At 47.3% G+C, this 19,018-nt stretch overlaps 1 protein-coding gene across 1 annotated transcript in view; it reads right to left on the bottom strand.

Annotated features, from left to right (window-relative positions):
• The window catches only part of LOC308045513 (gamma-aminobutyric acid receptor subunit alpha-3-like), a gene marked incomplete at its 3' end in the record, with an annotated part of 67,693 nt that overhangs the window by 35,733 nt on the left and 12,942 nt on the right, over positions 1-19,018 (bottom strand). Inside the window, exon 3 of the mRNA XM_080352828.1 lies at positions 18,235-18,356. Within this exon, the coding sequence (XP_080208954.1) occupies positions 18,235-18,356 (122 nt within the window). The remainder of the gene's footprint in view (positions 1-18,234; positions 18,357-19,018) is intronic.

The raw sequence follows: 19,018 nt of genomic DNA, 5'->3' as shown, positions 1-19,018 counted from the left end.
AGTCAATGCCGAACAGAAGCGATCATGGCCAAGAGTGTCACCAGGAGGGCTGGCAGCTGGCCCAATCATTCGCAGGCCAGATAGAGCAAACAGTGGCGTTCGGTTTAATTCCCCGAACTACCTAAAACACCAACATGTCTCCAGGAAAACTCAGTTGGGCAGAAGAATCAAGACACAAGAGAGACCACATTGGCCCCATTTTGTCTATGGGGTCATGATAATCCCAGATGTAGGTCAGCCCACCCAGACCTGACATCCTCTGATTGCATCTGCCTCTTTCTAGTGAACGTAGAGGTGAGGATGACCAGGGTCCTGTGGATGAAGGCTGACCTTAGCCTCGTGCTTCCACCTGAGACAATGTGGTTAAAGATGATGGGACACCCATCTGCTGCGAAGTGGAGCAGGTCAGCCAAGGACTGAGCACTGGGAAATTTGTATTCGGCAGAATAAACTACACAGCTAGGAAAGAAACAATATAAATGTCTGAAACAAATGTCTTATCTCAGCAAAAGCAGGGGTGAGTAAAAGCCTGCAGGGGATTGCCAGCGAGACCTTTAGATCAGATCTGTATCTAGCTCTATGTGTCACGAACTATTTGTCTAATGCAGTTTGGCTTGGCTATTTGCTTGCTTACAGAAGTGGTTGCCCTGTCTCACTCGTACAGCTGGAATAACTCTGTGTAACGGATCCAACCCCTCAGTTACACTCCCAGTGACTTCTGCAGAGTTATGGTCAAAAAGGCATCACATTTATACAGGAAACAAAGCTACCCACTGCTCTCCGGGAAAACATCAAGCCTGTCCTTCCCACTCTGGGGTGCTGGGGCATCTTTTTACAGGGGTTGGCTTATCACTCACCGCTGCTGCTTGAGTCCCCTGGGACTGCCAGCATTTACTGTATAGCCTGTTCCCGAGAAGCTGCTCCGTGAGCTGCAGTGATTAATCACTACCCTCTCCCTGGTGTCATGGCACACCAGTGACTACAACTGCATGTCCTCCAGCCAGACTAGAGAGAAGTCATCAAATCTGTAAACACAGAGACGCATGTGATATCCCTTCCAGTTGTGCTCTCTGTCCTTTCTCCCCATAACGTGGATACTTCAGCACAGGGGGAGCAAGAAATTCAAAAGAATTTCAGGGGGTCTCTCAAGAGGCAGCCAACAACAAAACCACTCACGCGTGATGAGAGAGATCAGCATGGTCTACAATTACATGTGCTTAATTTTCAGCCCAGAAGAAGTGAGATGATGCCTGTCAAATCCATCAGAGACAGCCTGCTGCCCTGTCTCTCTTTCTTCGCAGAGCCAGGGGGGAGCTGACGCAATGAAGAGATTTATTCCCTGTCTCACACAGCATGCTGCATACACAGATTTCTAACACGGCTGCATCCAGTGTCCTCTGCAGGAACAAGATGCGGGACCATGAAGTGATCCAGTTACCACTTGAGCATGGCTTGTCTAGGATTTATGGCACATTGTAATGTCTGGGTGGATGTCTAATTCCCAAGTGATCACTGGGGCACAAGCTACCCAGGGCACAAACTCCTTGGGTTACGTAGAGAAGATCAGCTCAGTTCTTGGAAGAGAAATCCCTAAGTAGTCTACAAATGTATGGGTTTGTGGCTCTGACCCAGGTCAGAACCTGCATAACACATTGGCTACAGGATCAAGGCATAACTACTACTGAAAGCAGAGGAGTAAGGTGCACCTTGCTCCTCCCTGCTTCCAAACAAGAAGCGAGCCAGTGTTCCAGCACAGTGTTGAGAGGGCATCTGCTTGTCCCTTTTTGGGGAGAAATTGCACTCCCTCCCTAGCACTTCCATGTGAATAACAACACGGTGTTGTTCAGACCAGTTTTCTGGTCTGAACTCCCTGCACAGTCCATGCTATGCTGCCCCTTTGCCTCAACACGCAAAGGATAAGGGACTCCAGGCATAACTGACGTAGTGGGTAAGTCCATGTGTTGCTGTAGAAGGTGCTACATGGATTTCACATCCTCCCATGCTGGATAAAGGTGTTTTCTCACATTTACCAAGAGCAGGGGATGCAGGTTAGAGCTTTATCCAGCAGAACAGCCTAGGAGAGATATTGTCCTACAAACAGCAGAGCCAAAACCCCTGCTTTCCCACAGATCAGCTGTTCTTGCCTGTTTTTCTGATGCCTAACACCAGTTGATCCTATCCAGTAACTCTCTGCTTTGGGTATTTTCTCCTCAGCTTCAAAATTCCACAAATTTTGCAGAGACTTATAATCTCCAGGATATCTACCTTTCTGTCAGGTTTTGCTCAGATCAGCCAACAGGCTCAAAAGCTTTTAGAAGACAAAAGGCAGAACAAAAGATATGATAAGCCTTGCTCCATTAGGAACCCAGGCAAAAAAATACCACAAGACTCAAAAGAGCTATGGATTTGGTTCGTGTTTTTTACTTGAGCTTTCCCTCATTGCCCTGTGCATGCATGCACATGCATGTATTCTTATTATTTCATTAAGTGACATAAAATACACATCCAGAGTTTGGAAAAACGACCTAGGACAAGTTATTGATAAACATCAAGTCCAGACAGAATAGGAATGAGAGTCAGATAGGAGAGAGAGTCAGAAGCAGCAACTGCTAGAGGATGTGCAGTCATGGAGGCTTTACACACACGCCTCATTCTCACACATACAGACTATAAACAGAGACTACAAATTAGTTGAGCTATTTTTGCTACAGACAGAAAAGACGGAATGAACAAAGCGACTGTAGTTACTATTTTAAGGACTCAGGACACCCTCAGATGCTATGAAGACAGAGGAGGAATATGCATGTATGAGCCTGCTTTTAGAGGTTCTGTAGTGCTTTGAGACCCTGTGGTAAAGGAAGAGAGATGCTACATAAACATGTTTGTTATATTTTATAAACACAATGAGAAAATGTGTGAATGTAAATCAGCATGCATAATTTAACATATTCAGTATTAAAGTCTGTCCTTGATGTCTAAGCCAGCGGCGCTTGGGGAAGGGAATCCCTGCCGGTCCCAGCGGACAGGGAAGAGCACTCAGACAACACCGTGTTGCTGGCTGGTACATGCTTTGACCCTATAAAGCCAGGAGAATTTTGGTGAGCACAGTCCTGCAGTGTGCCTGCATGGCTCTGTGCACTGGAGAGAGCAAAGAGTTGAGGGCAAGAATGCCAGACTACTAGTTTGCATTGGGCAAACCTCCCTGTGTTACCTACAAAACACTCGTGTTTCATTTTGGTCCTGCCTTCCTGACCTCCTCTTCAGTCGATTTTTGCCTCTTTAGGGTTCAATGACAATGTTCTTGTTGACCATAACAAGGGATCTTGGAGAACAGCACCCGCAGGTCCTGTGCTCCCGTGCTTTGGCTGAAGTTGCACATACACAGGAGAGATGAGGCACCAGAACCCTTTGGCGGATCCCTTCACAGTGTGTAACTCAGCTGGGAGAGTCCATTAGACCAGGCTTATCCAGAACCTGTGTGGACACGGCACACCTCTGAAGCTTTTCCATCAGGGAGCTTGCAGACTGGCCCTGGCAGGTTATCACTTACTCCCTTTCCTAAAAACACTGAACCTTTTGTTAACTCATTCTCAGCAAGTCTTTCTTTAACAGAAATCATCACCTCCCAACAGGCCACTCACATGCTTGAAGAGGACCTGAAAAAAACCTTCAGATCAGTGCCAGTAAAATCCTTAGAATTTGTAAAGCAATTACTGAGCTCTTTAATTCCTCGGAGCTCAAGGCAGATCCCCAGGAAAAAGATAAGCACAAGGGCGCAATACAAAACTGCAGTTGCTAACCTGATAATCATTGATACACAGAAAACAACTGGCAAGATTGGAAAGCCAAAGAGCAAGCAGGGAAAGGCACGAAAAATCAAATGAGCGACACTGCATTATTTTTGTAATTGCAGAGGGAGAAAGAACAAGACGTCTCAGTTAAGTGCGTGGGGTTTGCAGGCAGAGCTCTGAGCTCCAGTCCCGCCACTGGTGCCAATCTGCACTATGGCACTAAGCACGCAATGTCGCTCTGCTGTGCCTCAGTGTCCCCATGTGCCTGTGAGCCTCAGCCCTGCCTTCCCATGCCTTTACCATTGCTTGTTCCAGGTTGCTCTGCAGGCTGAGTGTTGCCAGACCACATGGTGGACTGTAGTGTGCAAAAAAAACTAGTGGCTCCTGGGGCTTGCTGTATAACTAAGAGGAAGAGTCCATCTAATTCTCAAGCCTGTCTCCTGAAGGCAATGCCAGGTATTGAGACAAAGATACAAGAAAAACCATAGCAGGGAGCAACATGGTAATTTGGTAATTTGCACTCTGGTTCTCTTATACTCTAGCTCCTGGCTGGAATTTCCTTCAGCGGGAGAACTCAATCAGCTCCTGCATGGTGTGCCTCTGGTGACGCTGCTGGCATCCTCCACCACCACCTCAGGGGAGCACAGATAAACGCTTTCCCTTCCCTACGCATCCCAATACGGTTTTCGCCTGCATGATCCCCGAACTGTGCACAGAGCCAAGGTCTCCCCGAGCCATCTCTCCCCCATTACGTACGGGTCACTGGCCTGCACAGCTACCGCTCATTCAGTTTGCAGCAGTGCCAATACTTGGTACAAATAAACTTATTTAATTCACGTTGCCTTGCAGTGGTCAATTTAACATTTCCTCCAATTCTAGAGTCCTGTTGTACAGCACGTTGAGCTCTCCTCACCGCCTGGGCTTCCCCAGCTCCCCGTGGTACTTCTGCACACCAAGAAATGCATTGGGCAGCACGGACGGGGAGTCCACCTCTGTCACATGGAAATAGCTCCTCCTGTTTGCTGCCCCAGACTTGCAAGGATAAACAGAGAGTTGTTTCCCAAACTTTGGCAACAAATATTAGATTTCCATTTCTGCCCACTACATGAATTACGATACACTGCATAATACACCAATACTTCCATCAGAGACAAGAAGAGGGCAGATGCCTCCAGATGTAATTTTTAATTTCCTTTGCTGGGGCGAATGTTTTCTTGTTTCAGCAAAGTGCGTTCAAAGCGTTCTAGTTCCCATGGCAACTCCCTGCTTCCACTGGAGGTGCCATTTTTCATGCCATCCCTTCAGAATTAGACATCTCCTAGCAGAAGTTTTGAAGAAATGTCTCTCTTAAATATACATTTATTAGAGACAGTGCCTGCAAGTGTGCTTTATTGACACGTTTCTTAGGCGACTCATAGCCTACAGAGGAGAAAGCTGTCTCCAGAAATATGCTGGCTGCCAATCTGCCTTTTCTCAGCTTCTGTTTTCAACGAGAACTCTTTTCTCTTTTCCTGCCACATACATATTAGCCAACACCTGCTCCCTTTTTATTTCATTTTAATTTTATTTTATTCCTTTGTGTTCCCATTACTCTCCCCCATGCCCAGTCTTGCTCAGCCCAGCTCCCCAGTAATAGAAATGCAGCAGGGGAGTGGCCAGCCAGTTCAGCACATGCTGGGAATATCTGCACCCATTCACTGCCTGCTGGCACGGGTACTGCCCGGGGACCCCCTCTTCTCATGTAGGCAGAGAGCCACCATGGGCCTTGTTATGCATTTGCAAGCAGACACAAACCCAAAGTTCTGCAAGATAGAGACCATTACAAGAGCTTCTCAGCCTTGGAGGGCAGCATCAGGAGCATGTCCACCATCTCTGCTCCTGGCTGCTCTCCCTGTGCCATCTGGCCAAACCTCCTGGACACCATGTGCCCTCTGGGAAAGGTTGAACACATCGGGAGCCTGTGTGTGGGGCTCCCACACTGGATGGGGGAAGGATGCATGCCCCAGGTCTCAGTTATCTGGTACCACTCAGGCACTCCCATTGCAGCCGTTCACAACCTCGTGGTACCCTCTGTGGAGAAAGTGAGACAACATCCCACCCACAGCAGCTTCCAAAGAAACAAGAACCCCAGGGAGAGTTTCTATTTCAGGCTGCACAGGCAGCTCCCAGCCCCACTGCCCTCCAGGGATCTCCAGGCTCCCCAGCTTAGCAGGACCCCCCGGCACCACAGCATCCGTGACCCCAACTTGCACCACACTCAGGATCTCCCACCCAAGCTCCCGACAGCTCATCAGAAAGAGGCGGCACCAGCCCTAGTGGGGGTCCCTGCGGGAAACCGCGCTACAGCTCTCTAATAGAGCTGTAACATTACAGCTTCAAATTGCCTTCCTTCAGGAGACAAATCCAAGCAGGTAAATTGGCAGGAGCTAAACGGATCCGGAGGCTGATGTTGCTAATCGCAGGCATGTTTAAATGCAAAGGCCCAGGGAACCTCACTCAAACCCGACACGACCACTGATGCTGGCTGCTGGGCTTAATTGTCAGGTGCAGCCTGCTCGTAGAGGTGTGAAAAGCAGAGGAAAAGGCAAAGCACTGGGAGCAAAAGCCACACATCGACTTCAAGGTCGGGACAGCGGTCCTCAGCAAAACCAAGCACCAGCCAAACAGCAGCTCCTCTTCACCCCATTGTGGAAATGACACGGATAAACATCGTTTTCCCCTGGAGAAGTTTAGAAACATTTTCTTAGCCCAGCCACCAGCAGGGATGCACAGGCTCAGGGGACACTTCTTGCTGACTCCAGACTTCGCATTAATTGTACCATCCCACCAGCCATTAATCAAACGTCTTCCACTGGCATTTTTATTGAAAATCAATTTAATAAAGTAGGTGGGAGTCCACATGCTTCCATAACATCAGATAAATATTCATGGGGGCTTGTGCTGCTTTAGCTAAATGAGTTTTTTAATTTAACTGGTGAAATTTCCTTGTTCCTTAATATACAGCTTAACTTGCCCTTGTTTGGGAATAGAAACAAGGTGGGACTCAGCCCTGTGCTGGCTTGCTCTCAGACACACCAAGGAACAATCCTTTGCTATTAAGCCAACATCTTTTGGCAAGGATATTGTCATCCATAATTGGGAATACTGGTCTGCTGGGGTCAGCATCACCTGATGCGAATCCCCAAAGCCAAGGCTGAATTGACGAGGGCCATTTGGAGTTGAAAACTCATTTCCAAACACTAGGAGCGTGGACACCAGTTCTACCTCTGCGGGTGTGCCATTTGATTCCTGCTTTCCCCTCCCTGTTTAAGCAGCTATTGTGCTCCAACAGCAAAAGCTAATGAAAGCCATCGGAAAACACATTCCCCTGATGCTTAGTGAAGGGGGTTAAAAGGCTTCCAGCTACCAAAATACACAATGCGCCAGTGAAAGAACTGAAACACACCCACACAAAGCTTCAAATTTATGGGGTGCGTGAGAAAAAGGGATGAGGACCAAGCTGGAACAACCTCTGCAGCCCTTGCTGGATATATCTGCCCTAGAGAGGGCAGGTTAACCCCTCGCTCCCCAAGCAGGCTGCAGAGCAGCCGTGACCGAGGCTCCTTACTGCAGCCCTCCTTCTTAAAGGCAGTTATTGGAGTCCAGGGGGAAGAAAGGGAAAAATCTGTCGCGTTGATCAAATTTAGTTGAAAGGCAGGATTTCAGACAGTCCTTATCAGCGAGATATTTTTACAGCGTCTAACAGCTTCTTTGTTAACTGGAGCAGCGAGGAACTGCAGCTTCCAAAAAGCAGCAATGCAGGGCAATTCAACCACTGCCAGGGCTCTTGTCATGTTATCCTAGTGATACCCTTCTCTTGAAAGGCAGTGCTTCAGAAATCAAGCGCATTATCATTTTGCCTTTGTTATTAACGCAAACTGACTTGTTTTCATCATTACAGCCTCGACCTAATTCCCCGCGCACATGCTCCCTACAGCAGCTCAGATCTCTGGACAGGATTTGCTTTCCCCATGCTTTAATGACATGAAGGCTGTGACGAGTCCCACAGACACACACAGACAGCCCAGGAATAGGATACAAACAGCCCTCCCTGCCCCTGCACCTCCATGCACGGGCTATCAACAGTTGCATTTCCCATGTCCCTGTTCATGGGTGGAGATGGCATGAAGACGAATGGATTCCATGAAGTGCCACCATAATCACTTCCACCTCATCCCCCAGCAGCTCCTGACGCGGCAGAGGTGGGAAATGCCCACTTTATGATGCTATGAGATAGTCTAGTTCCTCCCCAAACTTCACATTGGCTGTGGGGACAGTTCTGCAAGCTTCTGAGCCTATTGGTTTCTCCAATTTCCCCCCTATTAAGACAGCAATCCTGCTTCTGAGAGATCACCCTTCCTGGAGACAAACTGCCTGTCAGCAAACAATATTAAATCCAGGCTATCATATTTGACAGATGATGGCATGCTTTTAGTTTCTTCTCTCTTGGATGCGGGTCACACAACTAATGTAATCTCCAAATGCTGAAATCCTAGATGTGAAAAGGTAAAGCTTAATTGCCTTGAACAGCAACTCTTGTATTGACTCGAACATAAGGCCCATAAATATTAATATAGCTATATTTAGCCCCTTTCAATTATACATACAAAATTAAACATCTTTCTGGGAACAAATCAGTCCAGATAGGGTTTGAGGTTTTCTTTTCCTTTTTCCTTTTTAATGCCTTCTGCATCAAAATAATAATAATTCTAATAAAGCCAAGGCTTTAAAAAAAAAAGGGGAAAAAAGAACAGTGGAAGGAGACAGAGGTTTAAAGGTACTTTCACCTGGCTCAACCAACTTGCTCCACAGGTATTCAGAAGCACTTGTGTACTCCTAACCTTACCCCTGCCCCACCTGGTTCCACCCTTATTTGTTAGATTCAGTTCTTTTTCTGGCTGGCAGAAAACTGGGACCCATTGAAGACGCGAGCACGTGGGGAGACACATGAGGACACCAGCCCAGCCTGGGACCTCAGGGTCCCAACACGATGGCTGGGAGGGAGATGCAGGTCAAGGGACTCCTGCCCAGCCAGAGAAGAAAAGTCCCATCTGCAGCACGGCCATGCCCACGCGATGTCTTCTGCAGTTTAAGACCTTCTCTTTTGTATAAAAATCACATCCACTTTCCTCATTTGCAAATTAATTATACATCACTTTCCTCGCCAAAGTGGACTTAATGATATTAACGTTACATGAAAAAAAGGAGAAGCTATCAGAAAGCTTCTCTCATAGTAGTGGCTAGATTGATCAGGAAAGAAGAAAAGAGGTTTCATGCTTTTGTTCTTTAACTCTTCCTCACGCGAGCAGATAGGGCCCTTTTCTACGAAAAGCCTTTTCCAAGTTCTCAGGTGAGACCAAGTACATCCCTCCATAGGGAAGAGCTCTAATCTTACAAGCACTAAACCCTGTAATTCAATTCCCACATGTGCGCAGACCCTTTACAGAAAACACGACTTGTGGAAAGAAGAGTTTGCACCCTCATTTTTGGCAGGACAGTGACCTTAACTGGCTAAAGTGACACTGACAGCTCTCCAGGAGACGTGTCTTCAAGGAAGTAAGTAGGAATGTAGGACTGCAAAAATCTGATCTAGCCTGTACAAGTACAAACAAGTTCCTCAGTAAGAATTCAAGTGAGTGCAGTAAGCCAAATTGCTGGGTTTTGGGTTGTTTTTAGTTTTGTTTTGTTTTTTAATGCTCATCAGATCCTTTCCTTGCCAAAGTTTCTTGTATCAAAACTGATCCTTCCAAAAAAAAGAGGCATGTGAAATAGCTGAAATGACTTTTGCAAGGTTGAAATAGTGTCTTGAATTTTGAGACACAATTTATTTCGCTCCAGTCATGAATCATTCCATTCACTAATTCAGGCTGAACTTTGCCATCAATAGGATTTTCCATCAGGTTTGGGTTGGGAGGGGGGGAGGAAATAAATCATATGCTTTTTTCATGCCTGTTGTTCTCAGCACTTTGGTTTGAATTATGTTCTTCCAGAAGGTAAAGTGAACAGGCTGTCCTTTTCTCACAATGTAAATTGCAGATTAAAACCTCTCTCTAGGCTATAGTGTGTGCTTACAATTGCCAGTACTCCATCAAGACTTTTTCTTTAATAAACATGAGCTGTATGTCCTTCAGAGGCAGATTTTTAAAGCAAGCTACAGGTTGGTACACATAGACAAAGAAATAATTACACAAAACTCTTGCCTGATCAGACTCAGTGAGAGTTTTGCCACTTTCTGCACCAGCATGAGAATTTCCCTCAGACTTTTGACAGTACTTGGTTAAGGGACCCTGCCTGGTTTAGCATCATCATCTTGCAGCAACTCGCTCTGCAAAGCCCCATGCATCTTACAGAGCCTCATGAACACTCCAATATTTTTATTTAATCAAACAATAACCTTTAAATAAATGAGAGAACATTAACAAGCTAACAGGTCTGAATCAGCTGCATTAATCCCCCCACCGTGGGGGCCCAGGTAGATGTGATTTGATTGCTTCTTCCAGATGGAACCAGGCTGAGAGTCACCACCAACATGATCAATGACTTTGCCTCATCAGACACAATCAGTGCCTCTGTATAGGTACACAAACTGCTGCAAACATTTTATCCTCCAGCTCAACGAATAAAATAACTGCTGTTTCTGCGATATTTGGCCAGTTGGTTTTACCACCAGCTTCCCAGAACAAACCAATTAAAGTTGTTTTTAAACGCTATAATACCCAATAGAAAAAAAAAAAAAAACCCCTTATTTCACAATCCATATCAAAGACACATCATAAATCATTTACGTGGGACTAAACGAATAGAAATTCTAATAAATTAGTAGCTACTACAGTCCAACAGATCAATAAAGATATTCTTGCAAGCAGTTTATAGCCATCTATAACATCATCTACTAATGTTCTTAAAACCATCTAACACATGTTCAACACACTTAAACATCAGCTCCCCTCTTCCAAAGTCATTATAAACAAATAGCATCATCCTGTCTCCAACATGCACCCAACCAGCTTCCCCTCGGGCATGGCCCAATGTTTGCATCCCTTCACCGCAGGTGTTTGATCCAGCACTGAAGCTTTGAGGTGTTACTCCAATACAACTTCCTAGGGTAAAAATTCCTCCAAATAGATTCACTTCCCTAGAAAAATTTCACACCATTTGGGAAAAATCTTACTTCTTGCCTACACATGTGGATGCATGGAGGGGTTGGCAGCTTGGGGCAGGCTCCTTATTGGAAATGTAGATAGCAAATGAAGGTACCATGTAAATAAAGGCATCCAAAGCAGCATGAGAAACACCTTCCCCTCCACAACCCTGGCAGTGTGGGGGTTGGTTACAGCCTCTCTGGAGAGCCCAGGAGCACACAGCTCAGGGACAGCCTTGTCACTGGTGACCAGCTTTGGCCGCGCTGCCCCATGGAGAGGGTGGCTGGGCAGGGACCTGTCATGGTGGCCCACTCCCTCCCATGGCACAGGCAGCTGCGAGATGACCCCATGAGCAGTGTAGGGGAAAGGGACATGGGGATCCTGGTGGACAGCAGGATGACCATGAGCCAGCACTGTGCCCTTGTGGCCAAGAAGGCCAATGGCATCCTGGGGTTGGTTAGAAGGGGGTGGTCAGTAGGTCAGAGAGGTTCTCCTCCCTCTCTACTCTGCCCTGGTGAGACCACACCTGGAATCTTGTGTCCAGTTGTGGCCCCTCAGTTCCAGCAGGACAGGGAACTGCTGGAGAGAGTCCAGCGCAGCCACCAAGATGCTGAAGGGAGTGGAGCATCTCCCGTGTGAGGAAAGGCTGAGGGAGCTGGGGCTCTGGAGCTGGACAAGAGGACACTGAGGGGTGACCTTATTAATGTTTACAAATATATAAAGGGTGAGTGTCAGGAGGACGGAGCCAGGCTCTTCTCAATGACAACCAATGATAGAACAAGGGGTAATGGGTTCAAACTGGGACACAAGAGGTTCCACTTAAATTTGAGAAGAAACTTCTTCTCAGTGAGGGTAACAGAACACTGGAACAGGCTGCCCAGGGAGGTTGTGGAGTCTTCTACTCCAGAGACATTCAAACCCGCCTCGACACCTTCCCGTGTAACCTGATCTGGGTGTTCCTGCTCCAGCAGGGGGATTGCACTGGATGAGGTTTTGAGGTCCCTTCCAGTCCCTGACATTCTGTGATTCTTGTGTGACCCCAAAAGACCTCAGGATGACCTGAAGACCAGGTACCATTTCACACCAAAAGCCATGAATCTCATTTCACCATGGGTTTTTAACCCCTCCGGAGTGTTCGCGATATCCCCAAAGCTTTGATACAGGCTTGTTGCCCTAAGCAAATTCATAACTTATTTAAGAGAAGACTTTCACCCTTAGGCATAGCTGTCAAGCCCGTATTCCTCACTTGCCTTCTGATGTGTGCATCATTTTCACACAGAGCTCCATTTCCCTGTACACCGTGGGTTTAAACAGCAGCACAACTGGGATTTCTGCATGAGAGAGGAGAGCATCGGGGCTGTGCAAATCCACAGCAAAGCTGCCTTTGGAGAGCTGCACGCAAGGGGAAGACAACCTTTTTTAAATTTGTTCATAGATCTTCACTTCAGAAGTTTGACAAGAGAGAGCAGGGTCCCCGTTGCCCAGAAAGGTAAATATTATAGAAGAAAATGCTGTTCGGGCAATACCTCAGCTTCAAATTAAAACTCATCAAGAAATCTCAGACAAAGACAAAAATCTGAGATCAAACATGGATTTTTTTCTAAGAAAGGATCAAATTCCTCCCTGGAGTAATCAATACAGGGCATGATGTCAGATCAGAGAGAAGAGATGAGAAGTTGGGAGAGATGGAACATTAAGATAGAAAACCAGAATAAACAGAGTCTTGAAACCTTAGAAATTATAGCAAGCCACAAAAGACTACTAGATTTGTCACCTAATGTTTCTCTTGCACAAACAGTAGATCTAGATAGAGTTTATGATGAACTGTAGGCAACCTCATCATGCACAGGTGAAAAAAACTGCAGAAGAGCTCAAGGCCAGATCAAACCATCCCCCTGGACACCTGGGGACCAGGTCTGCTGCAATGGGACGTGGGATGCACCACGGCAGGACTCTGCCACCACCACTTAGGTGTTCCCACAGCGATGGGCAGCGCCTGATGCTTCTGCCAAAGGATGAAGAGCAGTCCTCCCTCTACCCCTCTGCCCAGCATTTTCAACATTTCATCCAGATTTTAGGAAATAGAAGTTCTCTAAACTTAAATTTGGACAATTTATGAATCTCCACTAGTAGAACAATTTCTAGTAGGTGACTCTCACTGCAAACAGACTTTTTTTCTTGGATCTTGCCAGCCAGATAAGCCCTCATTGTTACAGTTTGAAGAACACTACTTTTGAGAGAAGGCAGTTCTATAATTTAATTATTCCATTTCAGCCCCTCTGCCTAATGCTTACATAATAACAGACAAGCCCTTACCTGCAGGAGGTCAGGACAAAATGACAGATGTACTGAGGCACAACATACCAAGCATCTCACAGGAATGTCTCAACCTAAAAGGAGCTGCTCTGAACCTAAGTCCAAAACCTCTTGGCCATCAGCACTTCAATCAGTGAAATACAGGTGGTGAGACAGGGATACAGATGTTTCTTACTTGCTCAGAAGCCATCCTGTCAAAATACACCATCATTAAAAAAGCAGAAAGAAACACTGCACCGCAGAAAGAAGAGGCAAGAAAATCTTCAACTGAGGTGCGCTTCACTTATAAAAGAATAAAGGGAATGCATCAGCAGGATAAATATTAACAGGTGGCTACAGATCAAAACCATTAGCAGGGCAGAGCTGACATAGTAAGGCCAGATAAAAGGCACCGCAGGCCCATGTTGGGCATCCCTGATTTGATCGTACTGTGAGAAGCAAAGTCTGACTGTACCAAAACCTGCTAAAGCCCAAGGAGATCTGCGCTGAGCCCAACGTGGGCAGGGAGATGCTGACACCACACAATAAAGAGCAACCCAATGGAGATGAGGAAGAAGAGGCAGCCACAAGCCTGGGTTGCTTTCACTCTCCAGATATACCAGGTTGTGGTTGTACAAACTGGGGCTTCCTTGCTGCCTGGATGGGACCCACTCGCTGCCAATCCTGAGGACAAGGAATGGGTGCCATGGCCTGTCCCCATGGGAGATGAAAACAAAGGGGCCAAGTGCCTTGCTCTGCCTAGGGAACAGCATTGCTTTAATCCAGTTGCTTGTGTTTGCTGGTCCCAGTAAACCCCATGCTCACATCACGCAGACACAGACCATCAGCATCAGCCACCGCTTCCTCAGTGGGGCCGAGTCAGCTGCTTAGGGACTCCAGAGACACGCAGTAGAAACTTTGAGGAAATACCGTGAGTTACCTTGTAAATGATGCTGCACCCAGGAGGGATAACACTGATCGATCCTAGCCTAGCTGCTTAACATGGTACAAATTACTTTTTAATTGCAATTGGAGAAACTGGCTTATCTAGAAAGTTTACAGCCCATCTTTTAGAAAACTGAACAGCTTACTCTCTCCTTCTCTTCCTTGGGGAAAAATCTTTTCCTCCTTGATATCCCTGGAAAAGGCCAACAATTTTCTGGAGCACAGGCTTTCCCCGATCACCTGATACAGAGACATTATCCATCGCTGCTCCAGATGCCCTCTGGATTCCAAATCCTTACACCAAATAGCAACTGAGACACAGCCCAGCCCCCATGAAGCAGGCAGTCTCTGCTGAGCTGGAAAAAATCCCTACCCTGTTTTACAAACAGCTACGGAAAGGCCCCACATGCCTCCTCCTAGGGCAGTAAGGTGCTCCCTAATAGCTTTGTATTGCCAAAATCTGTTAAAAGGATTCTCAAGGCTGCAAGGAAGGAAAAGGCTGAGATGCATCTGGAAACCTCCCCTCCTAACCCTCTCCAGGTATCCACACAAGACGGTTGTGTTCTGGTTGCAGCACAATGGACCCAGACCTCATCAGTTAGGAAATAAGGCTGCAGGAGGTGCAGCTGCCCAGAGACCATCACTGAACCTCAGACAACCCAACCACCGCATCCCCTTTCATGGCAACCATGCAGGGCATCACACTGGCCATGTAAGGGTTGCAGAACTTCAATCACTCTTCACAATAAGCAGCACAAGGATATACAACGTATGCTTTTGCATCAGTCATTCTTGAAGGAGCACTCATGGGCCCTATCACTCACATCCCACTCTTCAATCATTTCTTCTTTTTAGGTATATGATGTCTCTCCCTTTGTCAGCCAGTTCCTTCTGGCCACATCTCCTCTCTCTGATTCTTGCAGCCAAGGCAAGCTCCAGGTTTTAAACTGGAGCCAGCTCTGCGGGGAACCCCAGCAAAGACAATTTCAGAGCTATAAATGGATGTCCCTCGCTGCAGCCCCTGTGGGGCTGGGCAGAAGATCTGCATGACTGCACAGCTGCAGACCGGGAGTGGAGGCCAGTGCTGTCCATAGAAACTCTCTCAGTGGGAGATTTTCTTATCCTGCAAGACTGGCCATGACAACAGATGTCTCCATCCCCTTGGGGTCCATTTCTGTTCCTCTTCTGACTTAATAACCAATCTGCCCTATGTTTTCCCAGGGGAAACGCAGGTTGTCTGTTGACAGTTCCTTTTTCTTCTCCATCACTCTGATTCCTATAACATAATCTATTTATGCAGCTACTCCTTCTCCAAGCCCAGACTGTATTTCAGTAGTCGCAGGGCAAAACAGAAGACTCGGTTCTGTCCCCAAGAGCAAGCCAGCCCCAACCCACCTGGCAGAGACAGAGAGAAACCTCCTACCAGCCACAAAGACTTCCCTGCGACACTGACTGTCACATCCCCAGTGCTATGGGCTCTTCCTGCAGAAAAAGGGGTCTGACAACTACTTTTCCCTCACTTTACCTCTTCCAAGCTAGCCTGGAGCACACTCACAAACCTCTAAGTGCCATCAAGACTGCAAGGACTCCTTGCTGGAGAGCCAGCTGTCCTGAGCCAGCTCCTGGGGACAGGAGCAGCAGCAAGGCACAGGACAAGGCACAGGGCCACCCTCACCTGGATACTGGCTCTGCAGCACCAGGCACTCCGGAGCAGCCCCAACACTGGTTTACTTCAGTTTGTGTCTGTAGCATCCTGGTAGGAAGAGGAGCTCTGGCACGGGAGCTATTAGAGTGGGTGGCAGCAGATGGTGAAAACAGAGGGGATAGGAAAATAAATACAAAGAGGCTATCTTAAGGGGAGAAGTCGCCACATCAACACTCTGTTGCTTACACAGTCTCTTTTCCCATAGCCTAAACAAACATTGCTCAGTTCCCGGCGCAGAAGGAGACAGCTCTGTTGAACATGAGGGACAGGGAACACAGCACTGAGCAACCCCAGAGGTTTTGCAGCCCTGAACCCTGCTCAGCCCGTTCTATCCCTGCTCATGGTTTTCAAGGGGATCTGTCTCACACAGAGCAGGGAAACCAAGGCCAAGAAGGGAGCCAGCATGTCCTGCTTCACAGTTATCTACAATTTAGGCCAGTTCATCTTTCTATTGGCATATGTGTGGGCACAATACGATGACGTCTGACCTTTCCATGGACACCAAACTAGGACTGCATGGTGCTAATGGATGCTCTTGCCTGACATCTCTAGAAAAGCAAGTGGAAGATATTCCTGAGGGAAATGGGGAGAGACAGTGCTGGGTCTACAGAGACTACCCAATGCTGTCTCACAGGAAAAGCGATGCACCTTGTAAGTCACTGAGTCACCCAGCACCACAGCTCCTAATTTGAAGCAAAGTAATCCCTTCCACAGATCTCACATAACCTTGGACAGGAGGAGCCCATCTCTTGCTGACTGCCATCCCAGACTATTTGATTAACCCCTAAGTCTGGGGTCTGCAGTAGGATCATTTCTGCTTCTCTGGCCACCGGCTGGAAAGGTCTTTCCATCTAATGCTCTTCCTGATGGGAGTCCTGACAGACCTCCAAGGAATAAAAGCCCAGACCTGGGGAAAACAGGTCCAGCTAAAAGTGTGGAGAGTCTAGCTCACCAGGCTGCCCCATACTCACTGACAGCCAAGAGCCCTCAAAATCTGTAGCCTTTGTCAGAACCTCCTGTCTGGGTCCACAAGAGGACCCATGAGGGGAAATCAGAGGTGAAAGCAGTCTTTAAAAATGCAATGTCTGGTTCAGGCAAACACAATTTATTATGTTAAGCACGTTATTAAAGGATCTAAAGCAACAGAGCAGAGATGTTCCAAGAAAGGTTTTAACTTCCCCAGCAAGGGACTCCTGGGAGTCCTCTTGTTAATACTTTGCACGGGGTTGTCTGCAACGGAGCCTACGGTGAACATAAATGCCCTCTTAGTCCCCTTTCAGAACTCGTTTCAGTTAAATCAATACAGCCATAGGGGAGACTTCAGGAAGCAAAGCTATTAGTGGGAACACAGTTAATTCTGGGGGAAAGAAACAACTAACAAAAGCAATAAAACTGATGGATGGCTTATGTAGACACAGTAACCCTTTCCTGCCTGGGTCCTGCAGCATGGCAGACCATCAGAAGGGAGGATGCTCACTGGAGAAATCCTTCTTCCCCAGATTTTGCATGGTCTCTGCTTGGTGTCAAAGTACTCCTGGACAGGTTCAAGGCAGAGGGCCATGGCACAGAGGTGGACATGGGGCTGGTAAGAGACAATGAGGCTGCTCTGAGGGGCAGAGGGTGCAATTCTAGGCTAGCACCTGAGCCCCCACCAACATGCAGGAGCTGAGGAAATCTCATTCCCAGCCTCCCTTGGCTGCAGGACCTCCAGGGAATGGGGGAGCACGCAGTGACTCGAGCTTTGGGTGGAAATTGTGGTTGAGCAGCATGTTTGCAGCCAAGCAGGAGAGCTCAGAGCAATGCAGGGATATCACCTCAATGGCCCCTTGGACACGAGAGGGGTCATCATCTTTCCTACCGCAATGCCTGTTGGTGACAGACCACGAAGAAGCCACACAGGCCTATGTCTTGCTCATCTGATCGAGAAAGCTCATGTCTGCCTTCCCCACAAAGCCCACTGACCAAAAAGCAACACCAGCATGAGCTGAAGGTCCTGCAAACGGGTAGTACCATCATTTCTGAAACAGTAATGCCTCAAAAAGTAGCAGAAATAAGTTTAATCATATTTGCTCCATCTACAGGCCTATCAATGTAATGTCACAGAGGAACACAACAGTCAGAGGCTTGCACCGCTTCTCACAAAATGTCAAACACGAAGGTAGTACAGACTCAAAATGGGGAAACCAGTGACAGACTGATGCCGGCACTGAACCAGCCCCCACCCCTTACTGCATCAGACTCATTAAAAAGGCATTTGTGCATCCTCTCATTTCTAAAGCTACAACTGCTATAGCAAACATCTCTCCACACAACTGACCTCCAAGTCCGGGTCTCAGGCGGTTGTCATACCCATCCAACAGCCTGTCCAGGATGCGGGTGAAAATGGTGATGTTATCTTTGCTGTCATCGACGACATCCGAAACATGCTTCTGAGAAAGCCTGGCACATGGGGGAAAGAAAAGAGGAAAAAAATCAGAGAAGGAAACTGCTCTGAACAGTTACTGGAAATGAAGGGAGGTTGGTTTATGCTCCAGCCTGCGCTGCAGTGGACCCTGAACTGCAGGATGGGACATGTCTATTGATAAGATGATGTGCTTGCAGGACTCCCCACTGGACATCAACCTCCCTCTGGCCTCCGCCACTGCAGCTTTTACCATGGAAGCTGAGACATCATCTCCCCACTGCCCCCTCTCCACCTTTCCATCCTCAGGGCCAGCAGCACCATGGGTAGGAGCCCTGTTTTTTCAGGGACCCTGGCATCCCTCACTTGCCCTAAGAAGGGTCATTTTATGAACAGGGGCTGTGGGAACCTCAGTTACTCAAGTGCCAGTATGTCCTTACAGGCAGCATGAAAGAAGTGGTGCCAGTTATTTACCATATCAAGCCATTTCTTCTTTGCTCCCAGGAAGAGAGGCAGAAAAGTAGGAATTCAGTAAAGCAGGCTTGAAGCCGGAGTCCATCATTAAAACTCCTTGTGAACCATTTCTGTGGTTTGTTGAACTTTCCATGTTTATAAAACCAAATGAGTTTTCACGTTCCTATCTATGCTTAATGCAAGAAGCCTGGAAGCCCCCAAATAAGATGATTTCCTGAGGGCATTT

Source organism: Nesoenas mayeri, assembly GCF_963082525.1.
Source record: "Nesoenas mayeri genome assembly, chromosome: 13".
NCBI classification, from domain to species: domain Eukaryota; kingdom Metazoa; phylum Chordata; class Aves; order Columbiformes; family Columbidae; genus Nesoenas; species Nesoenas mayeri.
This window is presented reverse-complemented; position numbering and strand designations above follow the sequence as displayed.